We start from the raw sequence: 26276 nt of genomic DNA, 5'->3' as shown, positions 1-26276 counted from the left end.
ACTGAATCACCGCAGCTTAAGACACAAAAAGAGCACTGATTGAAAGAGACAATAGCCCAACACAGGATCCACTCTGTGCAACCTTATCAGCAGTTGACTTTCCTCAACACTTGGACCCAAGTACTGTGATAAGCACAGGGAACATGATATCCTTCAGGGGATTATTTTTGCAATATTGTTATATTTTCTGTAAACCTATCAGAACAACAGGGCCCTCAACAATACACAAAACAGACTGGAAGTTCACATCAGCTTGTTCATCACTCAATGACATCCAGGGTTCCACAAACTAGTGTCTAAAGACCTTCCGGAGAGCGAGACGATACATGCCAAGGCAGCTATATTGGTTCCCTATGTATCTATTCTGGTCGCAGGGAGAGGTGGTTTTCCATGTTAGAACAAAAGCCACAGCGGAGAACATAAGAAAGGCCATACTGGATCAGACCAAGGTCCATCAAGTCCAGCACACAGTGACCAACCAGGCGCCTCTAGGAAGCTCAAAAACAAAATGACTGCAACAGCATTATCCTGACTATGTTCTACATCACATAGGCATGCTCCTCTGATCCTGGAGAGAATAGGTATGCATCATGACTAGTATCCATTTTTACTAGTAGCCATTAATACCCTCTCCTCCATGAACATGTCCATTCCCCTCTTAAAGCTGTCCAAGTTGGCAGTCATCACCACATCCTGGGGCAGGGAGTTCCACAATTTAACTATGTGTTGTGTGAAGATCCCGACAGAAGTAGGTTTCAGGTAGCCGGGTCAGGGTTGACTCAGCCTTCCATCCTTCCGAGGTCAGTAAAATAAGTACCCAGCTTGCTGGGGGTAAAGGGAAGATGACTGGGGAAGGCACTGGCAAACGACCCTGTAAACATAGTCTGCCTAGTAAATGTCGGAATGTGATGTCACCACATGGGTCAGGAATGATCCGGTGCTTGCACAGGGAACTACCTTTCTCTTTTACCTGTGTGAAGAAATATTTTATTTTGTCTGTTTTGAATGATTCACCCTCCAGCTTCAACAGATGACCCCATGTTCTAGTATTATGAGAGAGGGAGAAAATCTTCTCCTTGCCCACTCTCTCCATATCATGCATAATTTTATAGATCTCTACCATGTCTCCCCTAAACCACCTTGTTTCCAAGCTAAACAGCCCTAAGTAATTTAACTGCTCCTCCTAGGACAGTTGCTCTAGCCCCCTGATCATTTTGGTTGCTCTTTCCTGCACCTTCTCAAGCTCTGCAATATCCTTGTTTAGGTATGGTGAACAGAGGGAGGGAAAGGTTTATTGGGTTGCATTGTTTATTGGATGTATTATTTCCTCTATCTCATTTTCTCTAATGGTGAAATCCAGTTCAGTGGACCCTGTAATTTGTGAAATCCAAGCTATTGTATGAATTATACTGTTTTATTCCATTGTCCTTTAATTGCGTGACTTGGTTTTACTGTGTTGTTCATTATATGTGTAACTCTGGTCTTTTTTGGACTGTTCTTATAACCCTCTAATCTGCCTTGACTCTCAACAATAAATGAGAGAATGTAATACTTTATTTACTCCAGGCATTTGGGTATATATAGGAGAATATGTTTAATACAGCTATTTTTACTGGGCTACTATTATGTTACAGTTTCAGGTTTCTAGATGCTTTCCTTTATTGGTTTTAATTGCTTTATTATTTCAGGTAAGCCTCCATAAAGACCAATTTGTTGGAAGTCAGGATGTAACACTTTTAAATAAATAATTGTCCCCATTTTACACATGAAGCAGTGAGAGCAAGCAGTAATGATTCTGCACACTGACCCTGTACACAGGGACAAGCCAAACCACCTGCCCCAGGCCTTAACTCTCTTGTACCTACTGCATGGGGATCTGTCTCAGAAATGGCTTAGCTGTATTTTAGGAAGCAGGGGAGGGGGGAAAAACCTGACCAGAATCGCAGATTCAAGATCCTTCTGATGAATGTTTAATGCTCAATAATAAATTCACAACCCTGACAAGCCTTATACATTTGTAACGTGTGATCTTGGCAGAGATGATAACACATAAGTGAGAAGAAGATGACTGCAAACATCTTCAAACCTAGCTAGAACTTCATCAGACAAAAAACAATAGTGACAGCAAATCTTTTTTTCTACAAGTGGTTTCCATAGAAATACTGAGCTTCGGGGGATTTGACATGCCATAAGAATTACCTAGTTTTTAACACAGATACTTATTTTTAGTGATTTGCAACCTCTGACTTGTTCTTTTTTATTCTTCTACTTGTTTTTTTTAAATACTGTTTTCCCTTTTACAAGCAGCCCAAGAAACCTTAAATGACACCTAAGGCCTAGCTTAAATGGCTGTTTTGTTTATTGATCAATAGAATCCTATTCAGACATTACAATCAAATGTACCAGGAGCCCGCCAACTGCATTTAACAGGAACGTGACCTACCTACGATCCTCCTGATATGCACAGCTGCCATGTGGAACGAAAGAGGGTGTCACACAATTTACCACACACATACAGTTCCAGTATGCACAAACCGACCCCTGGATTTTTCAGGGATTGTACTCACTCATACGGTGATTGTACTCACATAACATGGCAACCGCCAGTATTGGGAGGATTCTGGGTAGTATCCACTCTTGGAATACAGGTCAACATGGCTAGCTTGTGAGAGCCAGCATGTGTAGTGGTTAAGAGTGGTGGTTTGGAGCGTGCTGTCACCCTGGATCACAAAAGAAGAGTTGGTTTTTATACGCCGACTTTCTCTACCACTTAAGGGAGACTCAAACCAGCTTACAATCGCCTTCCCTTCCCCTCCCCACAACAGACACCCTGTGAGGTCAGTGGGGCTGAGAGAGCTCTAACAGAGCTGTAACTTGCCCAAGGTCACCCAGCTGGCTTTGTGCGTAGAAGTGGGGAAACCAACCCGGTTCACCAGATTAGCCTCCGCCGCTCATGTGGAGGAGTGGGGAATCAAACTCAGTTCTCCAGATCAGACTCCACCGCTCCAAACCACCGTTTTTAACCACTACACCACGCTGGCCCATGCAAAAGCCAAGCATCTTACTTGGTTTTGGCTATGTTGCTCGCAGTCCTTGGGTCCAGTTCCTGGCTGGGGTCCAGCCAGTTATGGTAGCTACCTCTAGCCATGTCTGGGCCACACAGCCCCAGCTTGTTCTTGGCTGTCAAATTCCCCCACCCCCAGTGCAGCAGGTCCCTACCAAGAACTTTCCCACTGTTCAAGGGCCAGTCTGTCTTTGTTCCTACCCCCACCCCCCAGGCCCTACTACTGATTCACCAGGCATTGAAAGGTTTTTGCAGAGCAGAATCAGTGGGTTTCGTGCTCCAAGAGGTTCCACTTGTCCAGATGAAAATCTTGGCGGCCACAGGGCGAGACAGCCGGCAAACATTTAGGACACACACACACCCCAAGATCATCAATGCCACGCACACACACCCTTCAACAACTTTCTGACAGTTTAAGATGAGGAGACCGATTTCCATGAAGCACACTTCTGCATGCTTCAGAACAGGCAGACACGAGACACCGTCCGTCGGAGGCAATCAAGCCAATGGCTATCAATTTCTACTCTGCTAAAATGTGTTGACGCCAACGTATCCAAGAGCACGGCCACTCTTCTCTGTTGCTGCCACGTCAGTCCCGACGGATAAAATAGACGAACGGCTCTTGAGCCTGCAAACATTTAGGAGACCCCAGTGAAATCATCAGTGCCCTCACCCACAGACACTTTCTCTCTTTCCAACAGCTTTCTGTCAGTTTAAGATGAGAAGCCTCTGGCGAAAAAGAAGAAGAAGAAGCCTGCTCTGGAATTTGAAGTGATCACAACTATCAACAACATGAGTAACAAGCAGCTAGCGTATGACTGGGGGAACTTGGCAGATTTAACCAGGAAGCTGGCATAATCAGCACGAGGGCCGCAGGAGGAGAGCATGCATGGTCTAGCATCTTGGAGGCTGCCTTTGGCACACTACGCCATTCCCTAGGCGAGCTATTCTGGGATACAGCTTCCTTACGCTCAACCCAGGGATCACACTTTCCAAGCCCTAAATCAGGGCTTGGAGATTGAGGGAGAGTGCCACGGAGCCCTTATTCCATCCTGCTAGGGTTGCCAGGTCCCTCTTCGCCACCGGCGGGAGGTTTTTGGGGGCGGAGCCTAAGGAGGGTGGGGTTTGGGGAGGGGACTTCAATGCCATAGAGTCCGATGGCCAAAGCGGCCATTTTCTCCAGGTGAACTGATTTCTATCGGCTGGAGATCAGTTGTAATAGCAGGAGATCTCCAGCTAGTACCTGAAAGCTGGAAACTCTACTTCCTCCCTTTCACACATGGATCCCCTCCTCTCTTTCCTGGTTTCATAAAAATTTATCGACCTAATAAAGGCAATGCTAACATGCATCTCATGAAGTGAACTCTGATTCACAAAACCTTCCGCTGGGATAATTTGTTTGTCGTTAAGGCGCCGCCGGACTCCCATTTTATTCTCTCTGCTACAGACTAACATGGCCACCCTTGGAATGCATGGCTATCCCCACTACACAGCCGGCATTAATATGTGCTCTTGTCTATGTTTGGTCAGTCTCCTCCAGAATATTCCTTAATTTGTATTGGGTTGGGTCTTTTTGAAGCTTTACAGTCGTGCCGTATCTCCTTTGACCAAAGTCTGCTAACTATGCAGGAGACAATCGTGGGTACTGCCAGTTACATACGGATGGTTTTGATGTGTCGAACTGTGATATTTTCCCCCGGCCCCGCCCACACGAGCACCATTTTCTCTGCCACATTTTCCATGCCATTGCCTCCTTCTTAAACCACCAGAGGGCTTTTTAAAATGGTAATTGACATATGGCTCTGACAATATGTCGATTATGGGGGAGGGGGAACAGATAGAAGCTCTCTGGTAGCGAAGGACCGCGTCAGGCAGGGGAGATTGAGGCAGGGAAACTCACTCCCAAACCGCTGCAAAGACCTCTGCATTCACAGCAGTAATGAATCATAGAGCTGGAAGGGACCACCAGGGTCATCTAGTCCAACCCCTTGCACAAAGCAGGAAATCCACAAATACCTCCCCCTCTCACACCCCTAGTGACCAGAAGATGGCCAAGATGCCCTCCCTCTCATCATCTGCCTAAGGTCACAGAATCAGCATTGCTGACAGATGGCCATCTAACCTCTTCTTAAAAACCTCCAGGGAAGGAGAGCTTACACCTCCCGAGGAAGCCTGTTCCACTGAGGAACCGCTCTAACTGTTAGAAAATTCTTCCTCAGGTATAGATGGAAACTCTTTTGATTTAATTTCAATGAGAGCCCTTTTGCTGTAGGAAGCAGCCATTGTGGGATATTTCAAGGATGTGTAGGTGTAACCCTTCAGTGGAGCAAACCACCATTCTTTAACTGCTGCTAAGCCTGCTACCCGTTTTAATTAGGTTACCAAACTGACCTTAATAACAGTTCTCTCAGATGTCTTTCTCTTCATTCCTTATCCAGCAAGTCTGTGATGAACCCTACCAATGAGTTCCTTATCCCATGCCATAGTTAATTCCTCCCATGTACCAGGAAAGAAGAACCACTTCTTACTGTAATTTACCAAGTTTCTCAACTCCAGTTTCTCAGTCCAAGACAGTCTCAGAAAGAACTAGTATAGAGACTAGGACTGAGAGTATGTGTGCGTTAAGTGCCATCAAGTCACTTCAGATTTATGGTGACTTTATGAATTAATGTCCTCCAAAACATCCTATCGTTAACAGCCTTGCTCCGTTCTTGCAAACGGAAGGAGTCAATCCATCTTGTGTAGGGGCTTCCTCTTTTCCTGCTACATTCAACTTTTCCTAGCATTATTGTCTTTTCCAGTGACTTTTCTCATAATGTGACCAAGGTATGATAGGGTCAGTTTAGTCTAGGCTTGACTGAGAGACCTGGGATCAAATTCCCTTTCCGCCCTGAAGCTCACTAGGTTATCTCAGGCCAGTCACGCCATTTCAGCCTATACACTGCCTGAGTATGCTAGAGGAAGGGAAGATAAAAATGTGTCAGAAAAAAGAACAGCCAGTACCATGACCAAGCCCAGCCATAAAAAAGCTACATTCTAAGACTATCCTACAAATCAGTCACTACCATACGATAAAGAGCACAAATTTACAAGAACAGCAACATTGACCACATTCTTTTGTGCACGCGGGCTATGCTCCATTTTGTATGTGTGTTGGCATTTGCATTCCTTACCCTTTACCTCACAGGAATCCAGTTCCCGTTGCGTGTGTCTGGGACCTGGAATGTATCCTGCCCTGTCTCCAAATGTCATCCTCTCCTTGTGGTTAACTTGCTTCAATTCATGAAACACTGGGCTGCCACAAACAGTTATGCAGAAAAGCTCTGCTGCGTGTGCAGCAGAGGGGGAAAAATTGTAAAAAGCAAGCGCTCCCAGGCACCGGAGCGCCAACGAGTCCACCAAGAGGAAGCTGACCCACTTCCACAAATAGATATCTGCCGGCAGAAAAAGCAGCATTGTCTCCGAGAATCTGTCTTCGCGCTGCTTACTGAGTTGTGAAGCTGGGGAGAAGGCTTGCTCCATCTCCCGAATTAACAATTCCACTAATGCTTTTCTCTCCATAGAATCAACTGAAGCATCAATGTTCATGCGAGGGAATCTTTGGTCAAAAGGAAGATTCGGAACAGCAGCAGTTCATAATGTCCCCCATCTACCCACCAACTCAAAAAGCACTTTTTATTCATGAATGGGTTGCATTCTCATACGCCGAGAAAGCACAGGGCTGTTTACAGAGTTTGATTTTTCTGACCATCTCATGATCAAAGTTTCAGGTAGGTAGGTAGAAGAAGAAGAGCTGGTTTTTATATGCTGACTTACTCTACCACTTAAGGCAGAATCAAACTGGCTTACAATCACCTTCCCTTCCCCTCCCCACAATGGACACCCTGTGAGATAGGTGGGGCTGAGAGAGCTCTTAATAGAACTGTGACTATCCCAAGGTCACCCAGCTGGCTTCATGCGTAGGAGTGGGGAAACCAACCTGGTTTCTGCTGCTCATGTGGAGGAATGGGGAATCGAACCCGGTTCTCCAGACCAGAGTCCACCGCTCCAAACCACCGCTCTTATCCACTACACAACGCTGGCATCTGGCTGGCCACTGTGTGAACAGACTGCTGAACTTGATGGGCTTTGGTCTCATCCAGCATGGCTTTTCTTATGTTCTTAAGATGGAAAACTGGGAGCCAGCTACTGGCCCCACTTGGATCTTCTGAAGTAAGTGTGCTACTTTCTGAAGGTCCAGAAAAGGAGCCATAGGGAATTATTCTATTGGTCAGGAGACTGCTGCTCCGTAAATCCCCAGCATTCAGGATAACCGTCTGTTGGGCTCTGGCTCTCTGCATGGTTGTGGAACATACTGAATACAGAAGATTCATCATGACTTCCTGCTACAACTTCCTGGCTATACAGGCACCATCCTGATTCCCTTCTGCCTATTCCGTCATCTTTCACAGTAGGAGACGGGACTGGACAAGGGCCAGTTCAAATGGATGGAGCTTTCCCCCCTTTAGTTCCTGTCTTTTCCAAGGAAAAAGCAGCAACTCCAGGGATGGAAGTATAACAGGCAGATGGACAGTCCTGCAGTTTGCTTTTGAATCTATAATTAAGCACCACTGAGTCGCAACAGACTCATGGTGACAAATCATGGTGTTTTCAAGGCAAGAGATGAGCAGAGATGGCCTGCCATCGCCTTCCTCTCCATAGCAACCCTGGTCTTTTCCTTGTGGCCTCCCATCCAATTACTGATTGTGGCCGACCCTGCTTAGCTTCCAAGCTCTGACGAGCTCAGGCTAGTGTCGGCTATTCAGGCTACTTGTTTTAGAACACCTTATTTTATAAATAGACATATTTTTAATGCTGTAATGTTCTCATTTCAATTATTACAAGTAAACCTCATTAGGTCCCACAACATTATGAGGATAGGTCTGTCAAAAGCTATTTACCATTTCAGGTTCATGGAACCTCCATGTGCATAAGCAGTATACCTTTGCCTACCAGTTGCTAGAGGATCAATCATTGTTGTGAGCTACTCATGGGCTTCCTGGAGACATTGGGAAATGGGATGCTGTACAAGAAGGATCCATGTTTGCATTCTTATCTACGTAAATCAACTAATCTACTGATAATTAAGTAAGGATATTGCTGTTCATAGAACACTTCAGGCAATGCTTGGAAAATACTGTAAGCAGGAACTGTAATACCTGGTACGATTCATCAATATTATACAGCTACATAGGTCTTAAGTGATGCATTATTCTTCCTGCCAAGCTCTCCATGTAAGCGCGTATAAAAGCGCACACCCACTTAAACAAAACTATATTTTGCTGCCTCACAGTGCCACCTCTAGTAATTCTCAGCTTGCTCAAATGTTTATGCTCCAAACCCTCAATCCCTTTCTACCAAAACACTCTTACCAATCCCCCACTCCATAAATGAATCTGATCTTCCATAACCACACACACAATTCTATAAGAACCCCAACCAAGTTTGACACAACTCAGATTCCATCCTTTTATTTCACTGCCCTAAACAGGTACGAAACCCTAACTGCATCAAGGCCCAGAAGTCCTTGAATGATGTTTGGGGTGGCGGAGGTCAACAGAGAGTCTTTTTTCCAAATATACAACTGAGATGTTCTGAAATATTTTTAGATGACAAAAAAATGGTAAATGAGCATCCAGGAGAGAGAGGGGGGAGAGGGGGGAGAGAGAGAGAGAGAGAGAGAGAGAGAGAGAGAGAGAGTGTGTAAACCAGCAATGGAAAAGGAAATTCCAGTAACAGGAAGAAACCCCTAAAATTACAGAGACTTTTCCACAAATAAGATAGCCAATAAGGGCTTCCAAAAACAGACTTTTCCATAAATGGGATCGCCAGTTACCAGAAACAGACAGAATTAACATTGAAGAATATGGGGAGACAGATTTTTAAGGAAGGCTAGGTGATGGGAAATCTGAGTGCATTTGTATTAGTTACACATATGCAAGGAGATCTTTGGACAAGGAACAAATCTACAGTAAGCACCAGAAAGAGGAGACAGACTTTCAGATCAGAATTATCAGGCTTGCACACTTGAATCTGCAAGAAGGCCCCTGAATCCTCTCCTTTATAGCAGCAGCGTAGAGCTACACAAACCTGCAACGAAGTCTTAGTGGGCCAGGTATTGCCCCAGGGCTGCAAGTTGTCCACCTCATGCTTTTCAATAATATGTTCAGATTGTGTAGAACAGCTCACACCCACCACTTACCTACCTAGAGAGACTTTCTTGGCAGTGATTTTACAGTTCCGGAACTGCCTTTCCTGAACATTTTGCATTGTTCATTAAGTACTACAAGATCTCTATATCGAGGAAGGGTGCCAATAGGTTGTTCTACAGAAATTGGCCAGTATATATTTATGTGTACCAGAAGTCTCTGGAGCTTTGAGACCTTACAAAAAAGAAGAAGTATATTTATTTAAGCTTTAACTTTAAAAAAATTACCTTCAGACCCCCCCCCCCTTTGGGAATGTCCGCATGGTTATCACTGAGCTAGACCAATCCCCCCACCGTGTCCCCTGTTGATCTTTCCAGCTTCATTAAATTATCCCAGCAAACACACACCATTGATTGCTGATACCCTAATGAAAACAGAAAGATCTTTGGCCTAAGGGCATGAGAATGGGAGGTGGGGAGGGGATGAGAGGAAAGGATCCTCCCAACCACAGTCAAGATCAGTACACACCCGGAGGCAATAGCTATTTCCCTTTAAATAATGTTTCTATACATCTATTTTATTGCACTATATTGTGCCCTCTAGGAATCAATACCACCAGTAATGATCTTCCACCCTCCTAACCTTTGAGATCGCAATCCTTCTTCTCTTCAACCAGATAGCCACGACGGGCAATTACAGTAGACACATCAGTCAATAGTGTAATTGCCAAAGATACAAATCACAGCAGGTTTCCTGTGGACCGTTTCCGCTCTTGTGGCTTACATAAAGTCAGGTTTGCCAGTGTTCTTAGATTACTCACCATGTGGAAAGAAGACACTGGCCAGAGCAAAGCCAGACACAGAAAGGAACCACTAGAGAACACTGCAAGGGCATATTGGGATTAAAAAATGAGCTGGGACCCAATCAAATGGGTCCTCCTGCCTCCTGTTTGTTCAAACTCCAAGTTGGCTGCTGTGTGAAACAGGATACTGGACTAGATGAACTCCTGGTCTGATAACCCGAAACGGTTGTTCTTTTCTTCTTAGCAACATGGTAATGTTTATATGAAGCTCGCGGGGACATGTGTTACTTCTTTTCCCTCAGAAAACTTCCCAGAGGAACTCCAGGAGAAAGTGAGCTTCAGTCTCACCTGTCACACATTACCACGAACCGTCACTACGACTTCAATGCTTTCAGCTACTTTAAAAGACTGAACTGCCAAAGCACCTGGACACCTCCGACCTTGACAGAGATTGTCCAACATTGCAGTTATTAGGACTGAGGACCGCACTCCATTTTCAGCAGCAACAGGGCTTTCAGCTAGATAGGAGGGTGGCCAGATGTCAAGGTGGGAAAGGGTGCTATGTATTTCAGGAATTTCAGCAGACTGAGCTTCCCTCACTCCTGCATGGCAATCTGCAAGAATTCCTTCTGCACAACTATTTTAGACATGAACGTTTGGGTAAGACCTGCAGCTCAGTGGAAGAGACTCTGCTTTGCATGCAGAAGGTCCCAGGTTCAATCCCTGGAATGACCAGTTAAAAGGACCAGGAAGTAGGTGATCAGTGATGTGAAAGGCTGCTCCCAGAAACCCTGGAGAGCTACTGCCAGTCTGAGTAGACAAAACTGACCCTGATGGTCTGATTCAGTATAAGAAGAAGAGGAGTTGGTTTTTATATGCTGACTTTCTCTACCACTTAAGGAAGAATCAAACCAGCTTACAATCACCTTCACTTCCCCTCTCCACAACAGACACCCTGTGAGGTAGGTGGGGCTGAGAGAGTTAAGAGAGAGCCATGACTAGCCCAAGGTCACCCAGCTGGCTTCATGCGTAGGAGTGGGGAAACCAACCCAGTTCACCAGATTAGCCTCCGCCACTCATGTGGAGGTGTGTGTGTGTGGGGGTCAAACCCGGTTCTCCAGATTAGAGCGCACCGTTCCAAACCACCACTCTTAACCATTACACCACTCTCATATGTGTTCATTTGTATCCTTCCTGTCCACCCCCCATCCTGGAGCTCAAGATAATGAACAACACCTTCTGTTTCTACTCTGTAAGGTGGGTTAAACTGAGAGTGTGTAACTGGCTCACAGGTGTGCGGGAATTCTACGTCTGGAGTTCCAACACGGCAACCATTACATCGGCTCTCAACATATTCCCCTACCAATCCCAATCGGCAAGCTCACATTTCCTCTCTGCCTGGGGCACGCGTTGTATTTCAAAATGATCACAGGCTGCAATCCTACTGGGAAATATGCTAAAACATTTTGACATGAGGGATCCCAAGTGCTGCGGTCTGGCCTAAATAATTGGCCTCCAGTTGGCAGGTCCTCCTGACCTACAGAGGGGTCATAACCCAACCTGAAGTGGGTCACGCCACAGTTATTTTCTTCAAAAAGGAGAGTAATACGTGATTTTTAAAAAATGTTTTCCCCCTCCCCCCTGTGTTTTTTTTAGCGGGTGGTTATGGGCCTATTAGAGCAGGGTGAAAAAATAACGGGATTTTAGCGCGCCATCTATTTGCTGACCGTTTATTGGTTTTAAACTATATACTGGGATTTTGTATGTTTCATTGTTTTTAATTATTGTTAGCCACCCCGATCCCCGCTTGGGTGAAAGGATATAAATCAAACATATAAGCAAACAAATAAAAGGTCCTCTCATCTCAGGCTGGGTTTAATGCCTCATGCAGAGACCCAACAATAAAATAAAACTGAACATCTCTAAAAAAAACTGGGAAAGCCAGGATTTCGATCATATACCAGCCTTTCAGTTCTGTGACTTGTTACCTTTAAGAGCAGTTTGCCCTCATACCTCACCCGCCAAAGGCTTTCCAATCAGACCCCAAGAATTTAAATAAACCCAAATGCCTTGGTGTTACGAAAACCCACCCAGGGAGCCAAAAGTCACTGAAAGGCCAAGGTAATGTTTAAGCCTGCTTTTGACAGAATATGCAGACGGGATAAATGTCCACTCCTATATCACGACACATTCACCGTCACCAGCTCTATTACTAAATCTATTCGCTGATTAATTACCGAGGTCTAGATAAAAAGCAGCTTTTATTTTGTTGATGTTTTATATTGTCTTGATGCAAGAATGTGAAATGTTAGGGTGACATTCTGGACAAAAATGCACACCTCCATCATTTTCAAATGGGAGGTCTGTCAGAAGACACTGGACACTATCCGAGCAAGGGACATTATCCATGCAACTATAGTTATTTAATTGTAAAGTATCTCACTGTAGATGCTACCTATAAAGACTGAACAAGCCAGAGTGGTGTGATGATTAGAGTCAGACTAGGATCTAGGACTTTGGTCAGGAACGGGCGGGTTAAAAATCCAATAAATAAATAAATAGGAGAACCAGGTTCGAATCCGCAGTCTGCCAAGGAAGCTTGCTGGGTGACCCTGGGCCAGTCACTCACTCGCAACCTGACCTACCTCACAGGGCTGCAATGTAATATCCTTCATTTTGCTGATCAGTCAAGAAACCAACAAGAAGCTTGTCTGAAACCTTACTTAATTTCTGTGCTGCTTTTTGACCACAGTGCCCAAAAAAGCATCATGGGAAATACTGATAATCAACCACATTTGTCATTCCCTGTAGTTATCTATCATTTTGCTTGAAGGGAACCGATTTAATAAGCCTTATTGTTGACAGCTGCATTGTAGCAGAAAAGCAGGATATATAGTTTAAAAAAACAAATAACCAGTCAGCTTTCAATATTTATGAAACCCAACAATTCCATTCTGAAACCTTACAATTCAAAATTAAAATCCAGAAAACAGACTCATGAGGAGGGACCAAAGAAGGGGGCTAGGAGAAGCAGAGCATAAGCGGACAAGACAGTTTTTAAAACAATGAACTAAAAGTGAGGGGAGGAAAAGGATGTGGGGCGGTGTTTCCGCCTGCTGGGTGCCCTCTCGTTCTGTCACGGGGGGGGGGGGCAATTTTAAGACAATTTGAAGGCCAAGACAAAATCAGAACTAAGAGTTTCCCGGTTCACTGCTCACATTCTCGTCTCTTCCATGAAGGGTTAATAACCACACTGGGCCTCAAACACACCAGGATTGGATGCACACATGATTTGACATTGTGCTACTGAATCACTGGTCGATTTTTCTTTTTTGCCTGGATAGGAGAAACCCAGGAAGTAAGTGATTACAGTAGCACAATATTCAGTGATGATCCAATCATATTTCTATCATATTTCTCACAGGAGGAGGAAGGAGTATACCAGCAATTTCTCTGAGCTCTTTGAAGATGCCTCGCAGATCGTGACCTTGGGCTGTACTCCAAAGGCGTTTCTCAAAACGCATTTACCATCTAAGCAGGTGACAGGCTGCAGTCTGGGCACTTTCAAGCTTGCCCAGCGCAGCAAAATAAATCTAGCACCAAGCACCTGTGGTGCTGAGTCACGAAACAATTAAGATGGGAATGATGCGCTTCCAAGCACATTTAAGCAACACCTTTCTTTTGTTCCCCACTCTCTTCCAACATGCATCTGCACTTTCTTTTACTATCTTTCAAAAATTGACGTTGAAGGCAACAATTAAATTCTTTTAACATTCTAAATGTATTTATTTAGCTATTTATACCACCCCATTTCTGGCCTTTGCAGACCGAAAGACATTTACAGTATTGTTCTCCCTGCATTCATTTTACCCCCTCCAGCAGCCACCCTGGGCGGGGGGGGGGGGGTGTAGGCTGATGGTAGAAAGTACTGTCAAGTCATAGCCAATGTACGGGGACCCCGGAGGGTTTTCAAGGCAAGAGACAAACAGAGGTGGCTTTCCATTGCCTGCCTCAGTGTAGTGACCCTGGACTTTCTTGGTGATCTCCCATCCAAGTACTAACCAGGGCCGACCCTGCTTAGCTTCCAAGATTGGGCTAGCCTGAAGTAGGTTAAGGTAAAGGTGCAGGTCCCCTGTGCAAGCACCGGGTCATTCCTGACCCATGGGGTGACGCCACATGCCGACGTTTACTAGGCAGACTTTGTTTACGGGGTGGCTTGCCAGTGCCTTCCCCAGTCATCTTCTCTTTACCCCCAGCAAACTGGGTACTCATTTTACCGACCTTGGAAGGATGGAAGGCTGAGTCAACCTTGGGCCGGCTACCTGAAACCGACTTCCGTAGGGATAGAACTCAGGTCGTGAGCAGAGCTTGGACTGCAGTACTGCAGCTTACCACTCTGCACCACGGGGCTCTTAGTAGGTTAGGCTGAACTAAAAGGACTGGTCCAAAGTCACCCAGCGAGGTTCCATGGCAGAGTAAGGGATTCGAACCTGGGTCTCTCGGACCCTAGTCAGATTCTCTAACTATATCAGACTTAAAGAAGAGAAAAAGGACATCCCAAGTTCATAACATCCCCACATCTCAAAAAGACCCAGAGAATCACAAGGTCACAAACTGAAGCAAGAGAAACAAGGGATAAAGCAACTGCTTAGTTCCAAATTCAAAGATCGCCTCCCTCCACACACACATACCATTACATGACACTTGCAACAGAAATGCAACACACAGTTCTGGCCACACCAAACTTTTCCATTGTCAATCAAAACAAAGAGGCCCCATTTGCATATGTGTTTCCAAACCACTTAAGAACTGCCCTGAATACTGATGCTTATCTGAGAACAGCTCCTAAAGCCTTTAAAATTAAACAAGAAGGCCACACAGAACTTCTTTACCTACACTCTCCAGATCAGGTTTACGGGGAAGCACTGAGTATAGACATCAGTCCAATCTCTACAAACTTGAAATCCATACAGGACTTATCACAGAGTGGTACACCGGTTTCAGCGACCTTAGGGTGTCTGTTGCTAGTTGCCCAAAAAGCACAGTCCTTTGGGGGTGGGGTGGGGGGTTGGCTTACCTCCAAAGAGCTCCCTTCTCACACATGGACAGCCAAGAAAGGGGAAGAATAGCACTCACACACATGAACAGATTATAACAAAGCTCAGAGTATCCATTGTTTGCCGTGCCCGTTATTCTAATGGTGTTCTCAAACAGACACCAAAGGGAAATTCACAAAACCCTTTCATCTTTAATTTTTTTTATAAACTTTTATTTTTCTTTTGTACAAAAAAACAAAACAAAAAAACATTTAAATCCATAGAAAGTATATAATAGCCATGACAAGTTTACATTACAACACTGCAAAGGTGTTAGCCGGGACATTCGTTGTTTCAAATCTCAGCAACACATGCACAACACAAAATAGAAACTGCTAAAACTTTGCAATTTAATTTCTAGCAAGGATGCCCCACCAAACCATTCCATGGATAACAGCACTATTAGAAGGGCACAAACCAAAAGTAAAAACATAAAATAAAATAGAAAATGACCCTTTAATTCCAACTTTGGTTAGACTTTTCAAATCACAACACAAAATACGTAGACCAAAACAGAATTTCAAAACCCATTCAGAGGGGCAAAATGGGGGGGGGGGGAGGACTCCATTGGCAAATCACTCGCAGTTCTATGTGATAGGCCTATACCCTGCTACCATTTGGCCATACCATCTGGTGGTGGTGGAAAGTGTGCTCAAGTCGCACCTGATTTATGGCAGCCTCTCTAATTTGGTGAACCGGGTTGGTTTCCCCACGCCTACACATGAAGCCTGCTGGGTGACCTTGGGCTAGTCACAGCTCTCTCCAGACTCTCTCAGCCCCACCTACTTCACAAGGTGTTTGTTGTTGGGAGAGGAAGGGAAGGAGATTGTAAGCTGGTTTGACTCTCCTCAAAAGGTAGAGGAAGTCGGCATATAAAAACCAACTCTTCTTCTTCTCTTCGTGGCAATAGGTCAGAACAGATCAGGCAATAATGACAGAGTCTTATAAAGCTTTCTGGCTCAAACTAACTCACAGACCCTGGCAGCCAGCATATTTGCTCTTGCTAGCTGCAGCCTGCTTTGCTTGAACAAGAGCGGTACCCAACAGGAATTCAAAAGATACATCTTTCCCGAAAACCATATTTTCTATTTACCAGCTATTGAGAAAGATGTTCAGAATTAAAAATGTATGCATTTTCTGTCACACGACCAAATCCCTAAACATTAACTTTTTCAGACGACATTACTTCAAACACATATAATTAAAGCAGCGAAAATAGTTCCTCATGTAAGATGCGAGCCACTATGGTACAGTGGTTAGTGTCGGACTAGGATCTGGGAGACCCAGGTTTGAATCCCCACTATGCCAGGGAAGCTTGCTGGGTGACCTTGGGCCTGTCACTCTCTCAGCCTAACCTACCTCGCAGGGTTGTTCCAAGGATTAAAATGGAGGAGAATTATGTAAGCGGCTTCAGGTGCCCGTTGGGGAGAAAGGTGGGATATAAATGAAGCAAATAAAGAAATAGGGCAAAGGGCATTAGTAAAAGAGAGATAACTGGAAGATTAAGTTCTACCATTATGTACCAATTCAGTATTCCCTCTGTAGCCCACTTGGGCACAGAGAAGAAGAAGAGTTGGTTTTTATACACCAAGTTTCTCTACCTTTAAGGAGTCTCAAACTGGCCTACAATCGCCTTCCCTTCCTCTCCCCGTAACAGACACCTTGTGAGGTAGGTGGGGCTGAGAAAGTTTGGAGAAAACTGTGACTACAGTGAGAGGCTTGGGGGGTTACCGCACGTTGTATTCCCAGCGATGTATTAGGGGTTTGAAAATGTTATAAAAAACATCGCTTTAAAAGGGTTTTTGGATACCATGGCTTATAAATGGTTGGAAGACGTCTTCACAGCTAAAGGGTCCAAACAAAGCGCGAACAGTATTTTTTATAACATTTTCAAACTCTTAATAAATTGCTGGGAATACAAGTGCGGTAACCCCGTTGGTCTCCCTATGTCCCTATGAAGTACCTCTAGGTTTGCCAAACTTGTGATTTCAAAGACTGACTAGAGCCAGGGCCAGTTAATCACCAGGTATCGCCTGATGGGTTTTTGGAGGGTTGGAGGGGAACCCTAGTTAGTTAAAATGCGAGATTAACAAACACGGACTCCATTCTCAGAACACCCATTTTAATTCAACAAAATATTTAATATGGAACCACAAACAAAAATACTGAAAGCATAATCTTTAAAAAAAACACACACACATAACACATCCTGATGGTTGGCAATACTCTACTCCTCTACTCTCTCATACATGGTACACATACACACATGGAAATTAATAGCTGAGTCAGCCAAGAATTCTCAAAAAGGTGACGTTAACCCTGGGAAATTTCCAGAGGCCACCTAAATTTATGAAGAGCAGGAAATCACATATTCTACCTTCTTGGGTCTCTGCTATTCTTGCTCTAGGCTGGCCTCCTATAGAGGCAATATAGGCCTCCTACAGAGGACCTTTTTTCCTTTTTGGATAGCAGTTATAAAGTTCACGTGATCAACCTTACGGTTCATTCCCATCAGAAAGGTTTATGAGGCTTACACTGCACAGCAGTCAGTAGGAAAAGAAATCTGTGCTGTGGCTCGTAGAGAGAACATTGCAGGACCCAAGTTGCTAAGACGGCATGACAAACTCACAAACAGCACTGTATATTACTTAAGCCATAACCGGTTGTGTATAACTGCAGACATGGAGTCCTCTAAGAAAGTTTCTACCTAGAGGGGATTCTTTGCAGGGGGCAGAGGTGATGGAGTAACAGCCTAAAAAGGTAAAGGTCCCCTGTGCAAGCACCGGGTCATTCCTGACCCATGGGGTGACGTCACATCCCGACGTTTCCAAGGCAGACTTTGCTTGCGGGGTGGTTTGCCAATGCCTTCCCCAGTCATCTTCCCTTTACCCCCAGCAAGCTGGGTACTCATTTTACCGACCTCGGAAGGATGGAAGGCAGAGTCAACCTCGAGCCGGGATCGAACTCAGGTCGTGAGCAGAGCTTTTGACTGCAGTACTGCAGCTTAACACTCTGCGTATAGCCTACCCAAGGCCTAAAAAACAACTGCACTAGTACATTTGCTCAAAAGATGCAGAATTGTGGAGTGTGCCTCAAGGCAGTTTTCTGTCACACATGGCCTGTGGTATAAAAACGTGCACTTTCCCGGACGGATCCAGAACAGAGAATCCCAGGTTCAAGCACCTACTCAGAGGACGGCCTTGCCTCTGGGCCTTTCATAGGATTGCTATAAGGAGTAAAACACAGCTTTGGGATCTTCTGCGAAGGCAGCCCAATGACTTTTTGTTTCCATCCCCCCAAAGTCAAAATGCAGTAAAGTAAATAACTGCCTTTCAGTGGGATCTCCAGAGCTTGTGCCCAATCTCCAGATCTTTGCCACGTCAACTGCCTAACCTTAGAGCTGGCCCTGCTCCATGGAGGGGGAAATGGTATGTCCAGGGAAGCGTAATGTTCACACTAATGCAGGAACCATAATCCTACCCACACTTAAAAAGGTAAAGGTAGTCCACTGTGCAAGCACCGGGTCATTACTGACCCATGCGGTGACGTCACATCTTGAAGTTTACTAGGCAGACTGTGTTTACAGGGTGGATTGCCACTGCCTTCCCCAGTCATCTACACTTTACCCCCAGTAAGCTGGGTACTCACACTTACTTGGGAATAATCCTGGCTAAGTTAGTAGGGCATCCTTCTTCGTAAACATGCTTAGGCAGGATGGGACAAAAAGACCCTCTGATATCCTACGATGCCAAGCGCACAACTGAGTTGCACTTTCTGGACTCTGCTCATTGCTGGTGATGAATGCAGACAGGCGCAATCTATGGCCGCCTCTTCTCCATGGGGCTCTCTTTCCATGGATACTCAAAGCATGAGCACTTTGTGGGAACAATGCTGATTATTTACGTGGCCCAGATTCAGCAGCTTGGGTCGAGGCAAGAAGGAGATAAAAATTTAGCTATTTCATGCGTTGGATATCACACACATACACACTCACACTTTATCCTATTGTTAGCCTGCCCAACTAAGCCCTGTTACCCAGCTAAGTCTTCAAAACGGAATGAGCTGGAAATGTAAACAAATATTCAAAAGCAGATCAAACGCATGACGGAGTTCAATAACTGTGATGTCAACTGCTTGAAATATGTCCATGAATCCATGATTAAGCAACCCAATGAACAACAGAACTGTGCACCAGCAAGACAGAACAACAACGACGAAAAGTAAGAATGCACACCCCACTGGTCAAAATGTTTTGACACTGGCATTGTTCAGAGAGACAGAGACCATTTGCCGTCAGTATCTCAGCCCTGCCTTTTATCCAGCAGGCAGTTAGAGATGAAAGGAAGCAAAGGCCAAAGAGGGGGGCGTTTAAATGCTTATTTAATTCAGAAACCTCACACAAGCAAGACTTAAACTACTTCCACTGCACGCCCCCAGATACGAAGAACATAACCTAAAATCAGGAACATTTGACACCAAGGTTCTGGTGCCAAGTTATCAGAGAAATCATTTTGATAAGATCAGGAATGCCTCCGCTTGGCTGGGCTCCAGCAGGTTAGCATTTTACTCATCTGACCCCACACTCATCCAGATCACCTAGAAATCCCCATCACATCCTGAGCCCCAAAGCACTTTCACACATGCTAATGAATTAAGCCTGGCCAGACCCCTGGAGACAAGACCCCCCTTTTTTTTGGCAGATAGTGAAGCCTTGACAGTGTGGGAGGCTGACGCATAATGTGCCCAAATTTGCCCGGGAGGACCTGTGGCATAGCCACCCGTTGCTGAAAAGCATGAATCCTAAAACTCTTGGCTGACATCTACTAGTCAAAACAGTGCTGCCATTAGGGCACTGAACGCATTATGTCAAAGTAGACACATGTTATGCAAAGATCATGCCCGCCCGCGTGCTCGGTGTTAATTGAAGCAGAGCTTCCAACTCTGACCTGCTTCCATACTCCCCAAAATTAGTTATGGGCTAGAATCCCATAAATATGCATCGGAGGTGTGTGCACGCGTGTAATTAATGCAGCCGTGTTGCCCCCATAGAAAGCCTGCCATCCTAGACAAATCAACCCAATTGTTAGCCTGGCAGGGCTTGTTCAAGGGCGTTAGCAGGGCAACATAATCCATACAAAGCCACAATACATCAAGTGAGCCATAACAGAAGAAGATGACTTCCAGGCTGGAAGATGGGATCCACCAGGGCTTGATCAAAGCCAAAATCCCCTTTTATCCCAAAGTCTGTACAACCTGTACACTTTCCCCATGCATAAAACAACAGGACAGGTGAACTGAAAGCCAGACTTACCATTGAGTCCGTTGGGGATGCTCCTGTGGTGAAGCGGTGCCGAGAGGTCATCCATAGACCTTCTGATAGCTCCAGCCTTGTTCTCCACAGGTTTGTGATGGTGAAGGTGGTGGTGGTGATGGTCCGGACTCCCCGCGCTGCCGGTGCTGGAGGTACTACTCCCATCCCCAACGTCCCGGGTCCCGGACCCCCCATTGAGGTTGGTGAGACTGGCTTGACTGTCTATGGAACTTCTGGACCCGGCCCCGTTCCTCTCTTCGTCTAACATCAGGACGATCTCCTTCAGCTCCACGTTCTCCCGCACAAGGGACTCCTGCTTGGCCTCCAGCTCCTTCAGCTTCTGCTGGTACATGCCCACCTCCTTCCACATCACGCCGGCGGTGTGCCGGCCGAACCTCTGCCATTCCCTGGACAGCTTCTTGCCCTTCTGCCGGTCGTCGTCCAAGAAGCAGCAGAGCTCCCTCAGTTCGTGGTTGTCGTCCTGCAACTTCTGGTTCACCTCCTTCAGGCCCCTGATCTCGTGCAGGTGGAGCTGCAGCCGCCGGTTGACGTCCTTCATCAAGTTGCCGTGCTCCACCATCAGGTTCATCTTCTCGTTCTCCACTTTCTTCAGCCTTTTCACCAGCTCTTCCTTGCTCCACCGCAACATGTCTTCTTCTGTCATTTTGGTCAAGTCCTCTTTCGACCCCTCTACCGAACTCTTTGCCATGTTTATACAACCACTCTCTTAAAAAAAAAAAAAAACTGGGTGTTTTCTCCCCCCCCCCAAAAAAAGATATCTGTCCCCCCAGTTCAAGGTCTGAAACTTATTGCAACATTTCGGAGGGTCTTCTTTAAAAAAACAAACAGAAAAACTATAATTCTTCGGGGAGGGCAAGATAAGGAAGAACAGTAAATCCACACATATCTGTAAGAGGCGTTCTCCTTCCCACAACTCCCATGCTTTGAAAAACACAGGCAATTGAACAAAAAATAAGAAGAGGAGAGGATCCACTCCAAAGACCGACGCCGATCTGCACGGAAGCCACCAACTTACCCAAGGTTCATAAAACCGCAGCCAGAAGGAAGCGGTCAGACCACCGACCCACCTGCTCCGAGGGCGAGCGTTTCACTGGCGCCCGCGCCGGGGTCCCATCTATTTCCAAGATCCCGGAGCGACAAGAACCGTACCGGAGAGCCTGGGCCGCCGCTCCAGCGAGCCAACCCTCCCCGGCCGAGGCAAACCTGGATTGCAGGACTCCCAAACGCCAGGCGACCCTTTTTTGCTTCCAGCCGGCCCTTCCTTCTTCTTTTCCGCCCTCTGAGCTCCGGGTGATGCCAGACCCACCCACCTTTTGGAAATCTGCGTTTCAGTTTCACGGCGAGAGGTGATGGGGGGGAGGAAGCCCAGGAAAGCGCATTCCTTCAATGGGCACAGCCCTCCGAGAGGAACCCGCAGGAGGCTTCGGCGGAGCGAGGGCTCGGACCAGGCGCCGCCTCCTTGGGAGGAGGAGGAGGAAGAGGGCTGGGAATGCCGCGGCCAAACGCAGGCGAGAGGAGGAAGGGGAGCCCACGGGAGAGCCGCCTCCCCTTGGCCAACGGGCTCTTGGACGCGACCCCCTCCCCGCCTGGTTTGCATTGAGGAGCTGGGGCGGGGAGAGGCGGATTAGGGAGCGGGGCGCTTCTCTCTCTCTCTCCCCCCCCCCCACCGACCCCCGCCCGCTGATTGGCTGGCCGGGGATGCGGGCCGGGCTCCTGCGCCGATGCCCCGCTGCGCTCAGGTTGCCTTCCCCTCTCCGCTTTGGGTCAGGTTACCGGGGGGAAGCGGCGGCGCCGCCCCCTCCAGCCAATCAGGCGGCGCAAAGGCGCCTTTCCAAAAAAAAAAGAGAAAAAGCCAGCAGGTACAAAGGGAAAAGGTAGAGGGTGGCGGCCCCGTTTCTCTTAAAGGGGACGCGCGCTTCCCCCCGGCGCTTCCCTCCCAGCCTGGCTTGACGGCGCCGCGGAGAAAGAGGCGGAGGGCTTCTCCTCGCGCGCTCTTCCTTTCGCCTGTGTGTGTGTGTTAAGTGCCGTCAAGTCGCTTCCGACTCGTGGCGACCCTATGAATGAAAGTCCTCCAAGGTGGCCTATCTTGGACAGCCTGGCTCAGATCTTGCAAACTGAAGGCCGTGCCTTGCGCCTGCCTCGTGCTCAAAGTCACCTCCGATCCGCTCCTCTTAGCCCCAAACATATCTATATATATTTATATATATTTGCAAACACTGGATCCCTGTGCAATTGGCTGCAAGGGGCTCGATGGCTTCTGCGCAGCACGAGGGGAACGGGAGCCATCGCCTTCCATGGCTGCTGCGCATTTTTCCCCCCCTCCGGTACGTATGTTCGGGTCGTTTCTCCCCCCACCATTTCTCCCCCTGTTTCTCACGAAGCTCCATTTTGAGGCCAGGGAATGCATGATTGGCTGCACTGTGCTGTCTGCATTTCTTTCTGGATTTATCACAGGGCAAAAGAAGTGTCTGAGCAGCCGACAATAAGGGAAAGGGGGTAGGGTTGCCAACCTCCAGGTAGTACCTGGAGATCTGCTGTTACAGCTGATCTCCAGCCGATAGAGATCAGTTCCCCTGGAGAAAATGGCCGCTTTGGCGATTGGACTCTATGGCATTAAAGTCCTTACCCTGCCCAAACCCCACCCTCCTCAGGCTCCGCCCCGAAAACCTCCCGCCGATGGCAAAGAGGGACCTGCCAACCCCAAAGGTGGGGGATATCACACAAGGCAGGAGAGTGAATTGCACGGTGGCGTTACAGAGCGGGAAAAGTACAGCGCCTTACACATTATAGGCCTCGCCCAGGCAAACGGCCCCACTCCTTGGTCCCAGATCAACTGGGGCAGAAGCCAGGAGCAGATTGAGATGTTAAGGCCGCAATCCTGAACACGTTTGCTGGGGTAGGTGGGGCGAAGTCTATTGATAGGGCTGCCAACACACAGATGGAGCTCTGGATTTAAAACTGATCCCCTGACTGCCTTTGCCCCCACCGCTGGTCTTCCCCTTCTGCACTTCGTCCCCCTGCTCCCCCTTCAATGTCACCAGGGGTCCCAGAGTGGCTTGCCCCTATTCAGAGCTGGTCATCTTGGAATACGGGGTTGGGATGAGATAGTGAAGACCAGGCCACTTCAGAGGGCAGTTGCAGGGACTACTAAGCTGTAGGGGTAGATAAAGTCCTCTGAACTATAGAAAAGGGTTTTATGGTTCCCATTATCACCACCTCTGTTATAAGAAGAGTTATGTAGTCCCTAGGGTTGCCAACCTCCAGGTACTAGGTGGTGATCTCCTGCTGTTACTACTGATCTCCATCCGACAGAGATCAGTTCACCTGGAGAACTTGGACTGTATGGCACCCCAACCCCTCCTCAGGCTCTGCCCCAAAAACCTCCCGCTGGGGGCAAAGAGGGACCTGGCCTGCATCAAGTGCCCTGCTGGATCAGACCAGTGGTCCACCTAGCTCAGCATCCTCTCTCCCACAGTGGACAACCAGCTGCCCTGGAAGGCCAAAAAAACCAGGGCGTAGAGGCCAAGGCCTTCCCCTGATGTTGCCTCCTATCACTGGATTTCAGAGGTTTATCGCCTCTCGGTGTGGACGTTCCCTTTCATCATCCTGGCTCAAAGCTATTGATGGACCTCTCCATTTTGCTGTTGCTCTGACAAACACGGCGCAATCCTATGAAGAGTTTCACCCTTCTAAGCCCATCGGCCTTAATGAATGTAGCAGGGCCCAAAGTTAGAGCGCACAGTAAATATGGCCTTTACTCCGACACTTGACCTTGGACGCACTCTAAGCATTTGCCCATGTGCATATGATCGCAAGATTACCTTGTCAGCGATTCCAGAGTGGGGAGGGGGGGCCATGCTTACCAGTTGTCTGCTGTTAAAGATTACCTTGAGTGGATTTTAAGACCTTGGTATAGTGGAGGAGCTTACGGTATGCTAGCAGACAGCCAAGAAATCTCTGGTTCGGCTCTTAAATTCCACTGGCAGACTTCAGGATTAAGGCAAGCTACTCCCATTCAGCTTCATCCCTGCAAGACAAGGGACCATAATAGTAGTCTGCTTCATATAGTCACAAGGATAATGCTGATTCTATAACCTTAAGCAGATATGAGAGGGAATGCATCTTGACCATCTTCTGGGCATGTAGTAGGGGTCACTGGGGGTGTGGCAGGGAGGTAGTTGTGAATTTCCTGCATTGTGCAGGGGGTTGGACTAGATGACCCTGGTGGAACCTTCCAATTCTATGATTCTATGATCTATGATTGCAAAGCAGACTATTAATCAAAGGCTGCAAGAAATTTTGCAAAGTGACTAGATCTTGAGGTGTTTTATACACTGGGGAAGGGAGCTGTGAAAAACTGCAGGAGGAGGAGAGGACATTTTAGAAATCATAACACACACACACACCCCAAGATCTCTGCTTTCAGGATTCTTGAAGTTGTCAGGAGTTCAAATGAGCTGATTCCCCCCACACACACACACACACGCACCCCTCGGTCGCCTTCCCCCCCCCCCTTTTCACTGACATTAACTTCTCTTCAACATTCTGTCCCATCTGGAGCATATGCTTCATCAGTCCTTGTTAATTATCCTCTTTCCTTTGTTCAATTTACAAACTCATATTGTTTCTGCATACCTGCGAGCCCCCCCCTTCCCCCCGCGAGCTGTGGCTCTGTCCTGACAATTCCTTGTTGCAGGCTATAGATGGCCCTGGATGGGGCCCAAATTTGACATCAAGACTGGTTCTCACAGTTAAGGAACGTTCAAATCAGGGAGTGGAACAAATCTTGGCAGTTATTCTCATACAGACAACAGAGGAATATCCTCCTTGGCCAGCAAACAGAGACAGCTTATCCTTGAGAACCAGGCAGAAGTCCTGGTTCTTCAAATATTGTATCTTTTACCATTCTGTCTTCTCAGTAAGGTTAAGAGCCAACTGCTTATGCCATCCTCTAGCACACAGATGCCTCTCTTAGGCTGAACAGCGGTAATATAATTTTGGAGATTTGGAGGTGGAATGGTGGAGGCATCAGTTTACACATGGTGCACAATCCTTCCCTTTGTCCAACTGCTTTCTCTAGTCAAACACATTTTGTCCGTTTCTAACACACTACAAACAAAGCTTCAAATCCTGCAGACAGAAGGATGACCTCATGTTCAAAGACCTTCAACTCCAAAGTGTTCAACTCCAGGAAGGCTGTGTGGTGTAGTGGTTAGAGTGCTGGCCTGGAGACCCTGGTTCAGATTCCCACTTCGCCATGGAAGCTTGGTGGGGGCCCTTGAGCCAGTCACACACTTTCAGCCTAACCTACCCCACAGGAGATATTGTGAGGATAAAATGGAGGACGATATAAGCCACGTTGGGTCCCCGTTGGGGAGCAAGGTGGCATATAAATTAAATTAATAAAACAAACTCAGAAATGTATTGGCATAGTGTTTAAGAGTAGGGACTCTAATCTGCAGAACTGAGTTTGATTCCCCACTCCTCCACATGAAGCCTGCTGAGTAACCTTGGGCTGTGCATAGCTCTCGCAGAACTCTCTTAGCCCTACCTACCTCACAAGGTGTCTGCCGTGGGGAAAGGAAAGGAGGGAGACTGTAAACCGCTTTGAGACTCCTTAAAGGTAGAGGAAAGCAGGATATAAAAACCAACTCTTCTTCTTTGTTAATGTGATTGGGGCACATTCCTAAAGGACAGTCATATTATGGAGACCTATAGCGTTATCATGAGAATGAGCATGATGGGTAGCCATGTTAGTCTGTCTGTAGCAGTAGAAAAGAGCAAGAGTAGTCCA

The 26276-nt window shown here is 46.8% G+C and overlaps 1 protein-coding gene across 2 annotated transcripts in view; it reads right to left on the bottom strand.

Moving 5' to 3' along the window:
- Positions 1-21178, bottom strand: part of CCDC85C (coiled-coil domain containing 85C) — a 180192-nt gene extending 159014 nt beyond the window's left edge. For both annotated transcript variants that reach the window (XM_056851435.1, XM_056851436.1), the window contains exon 1: positions 20462-21178. In XM_056851435.1, coding sequence (XP_056707413.1) covers positions 20462-21170 — 709 coding nt within the window. In that variant the 5' untranslated portion in view covers positions 21171-21178. The remainder of the gene's footprint in view (positions 1-20461) is intronic.
- Positions 21179-26276: the final 5098 nt, after the last annotated feature.

This window comes from Euleptes europaea, chromosome 6 (genome assembly GCF_029931775.1).
Source record: "Euleptes europaea isolate rEulEur1 chromosome 6, rEulEur1.hap1, whole genome shotgun sequence".
Lineage (NCBI taxonomy): Eukaryota > Metazoa > Chordata > Lepidosauria > Squamata > Sphaerodactylidae > Euleptes > Euleptes europaea.
This window is presented reverse-complemented; position numbering and strand designations above follow the sequence as displayed.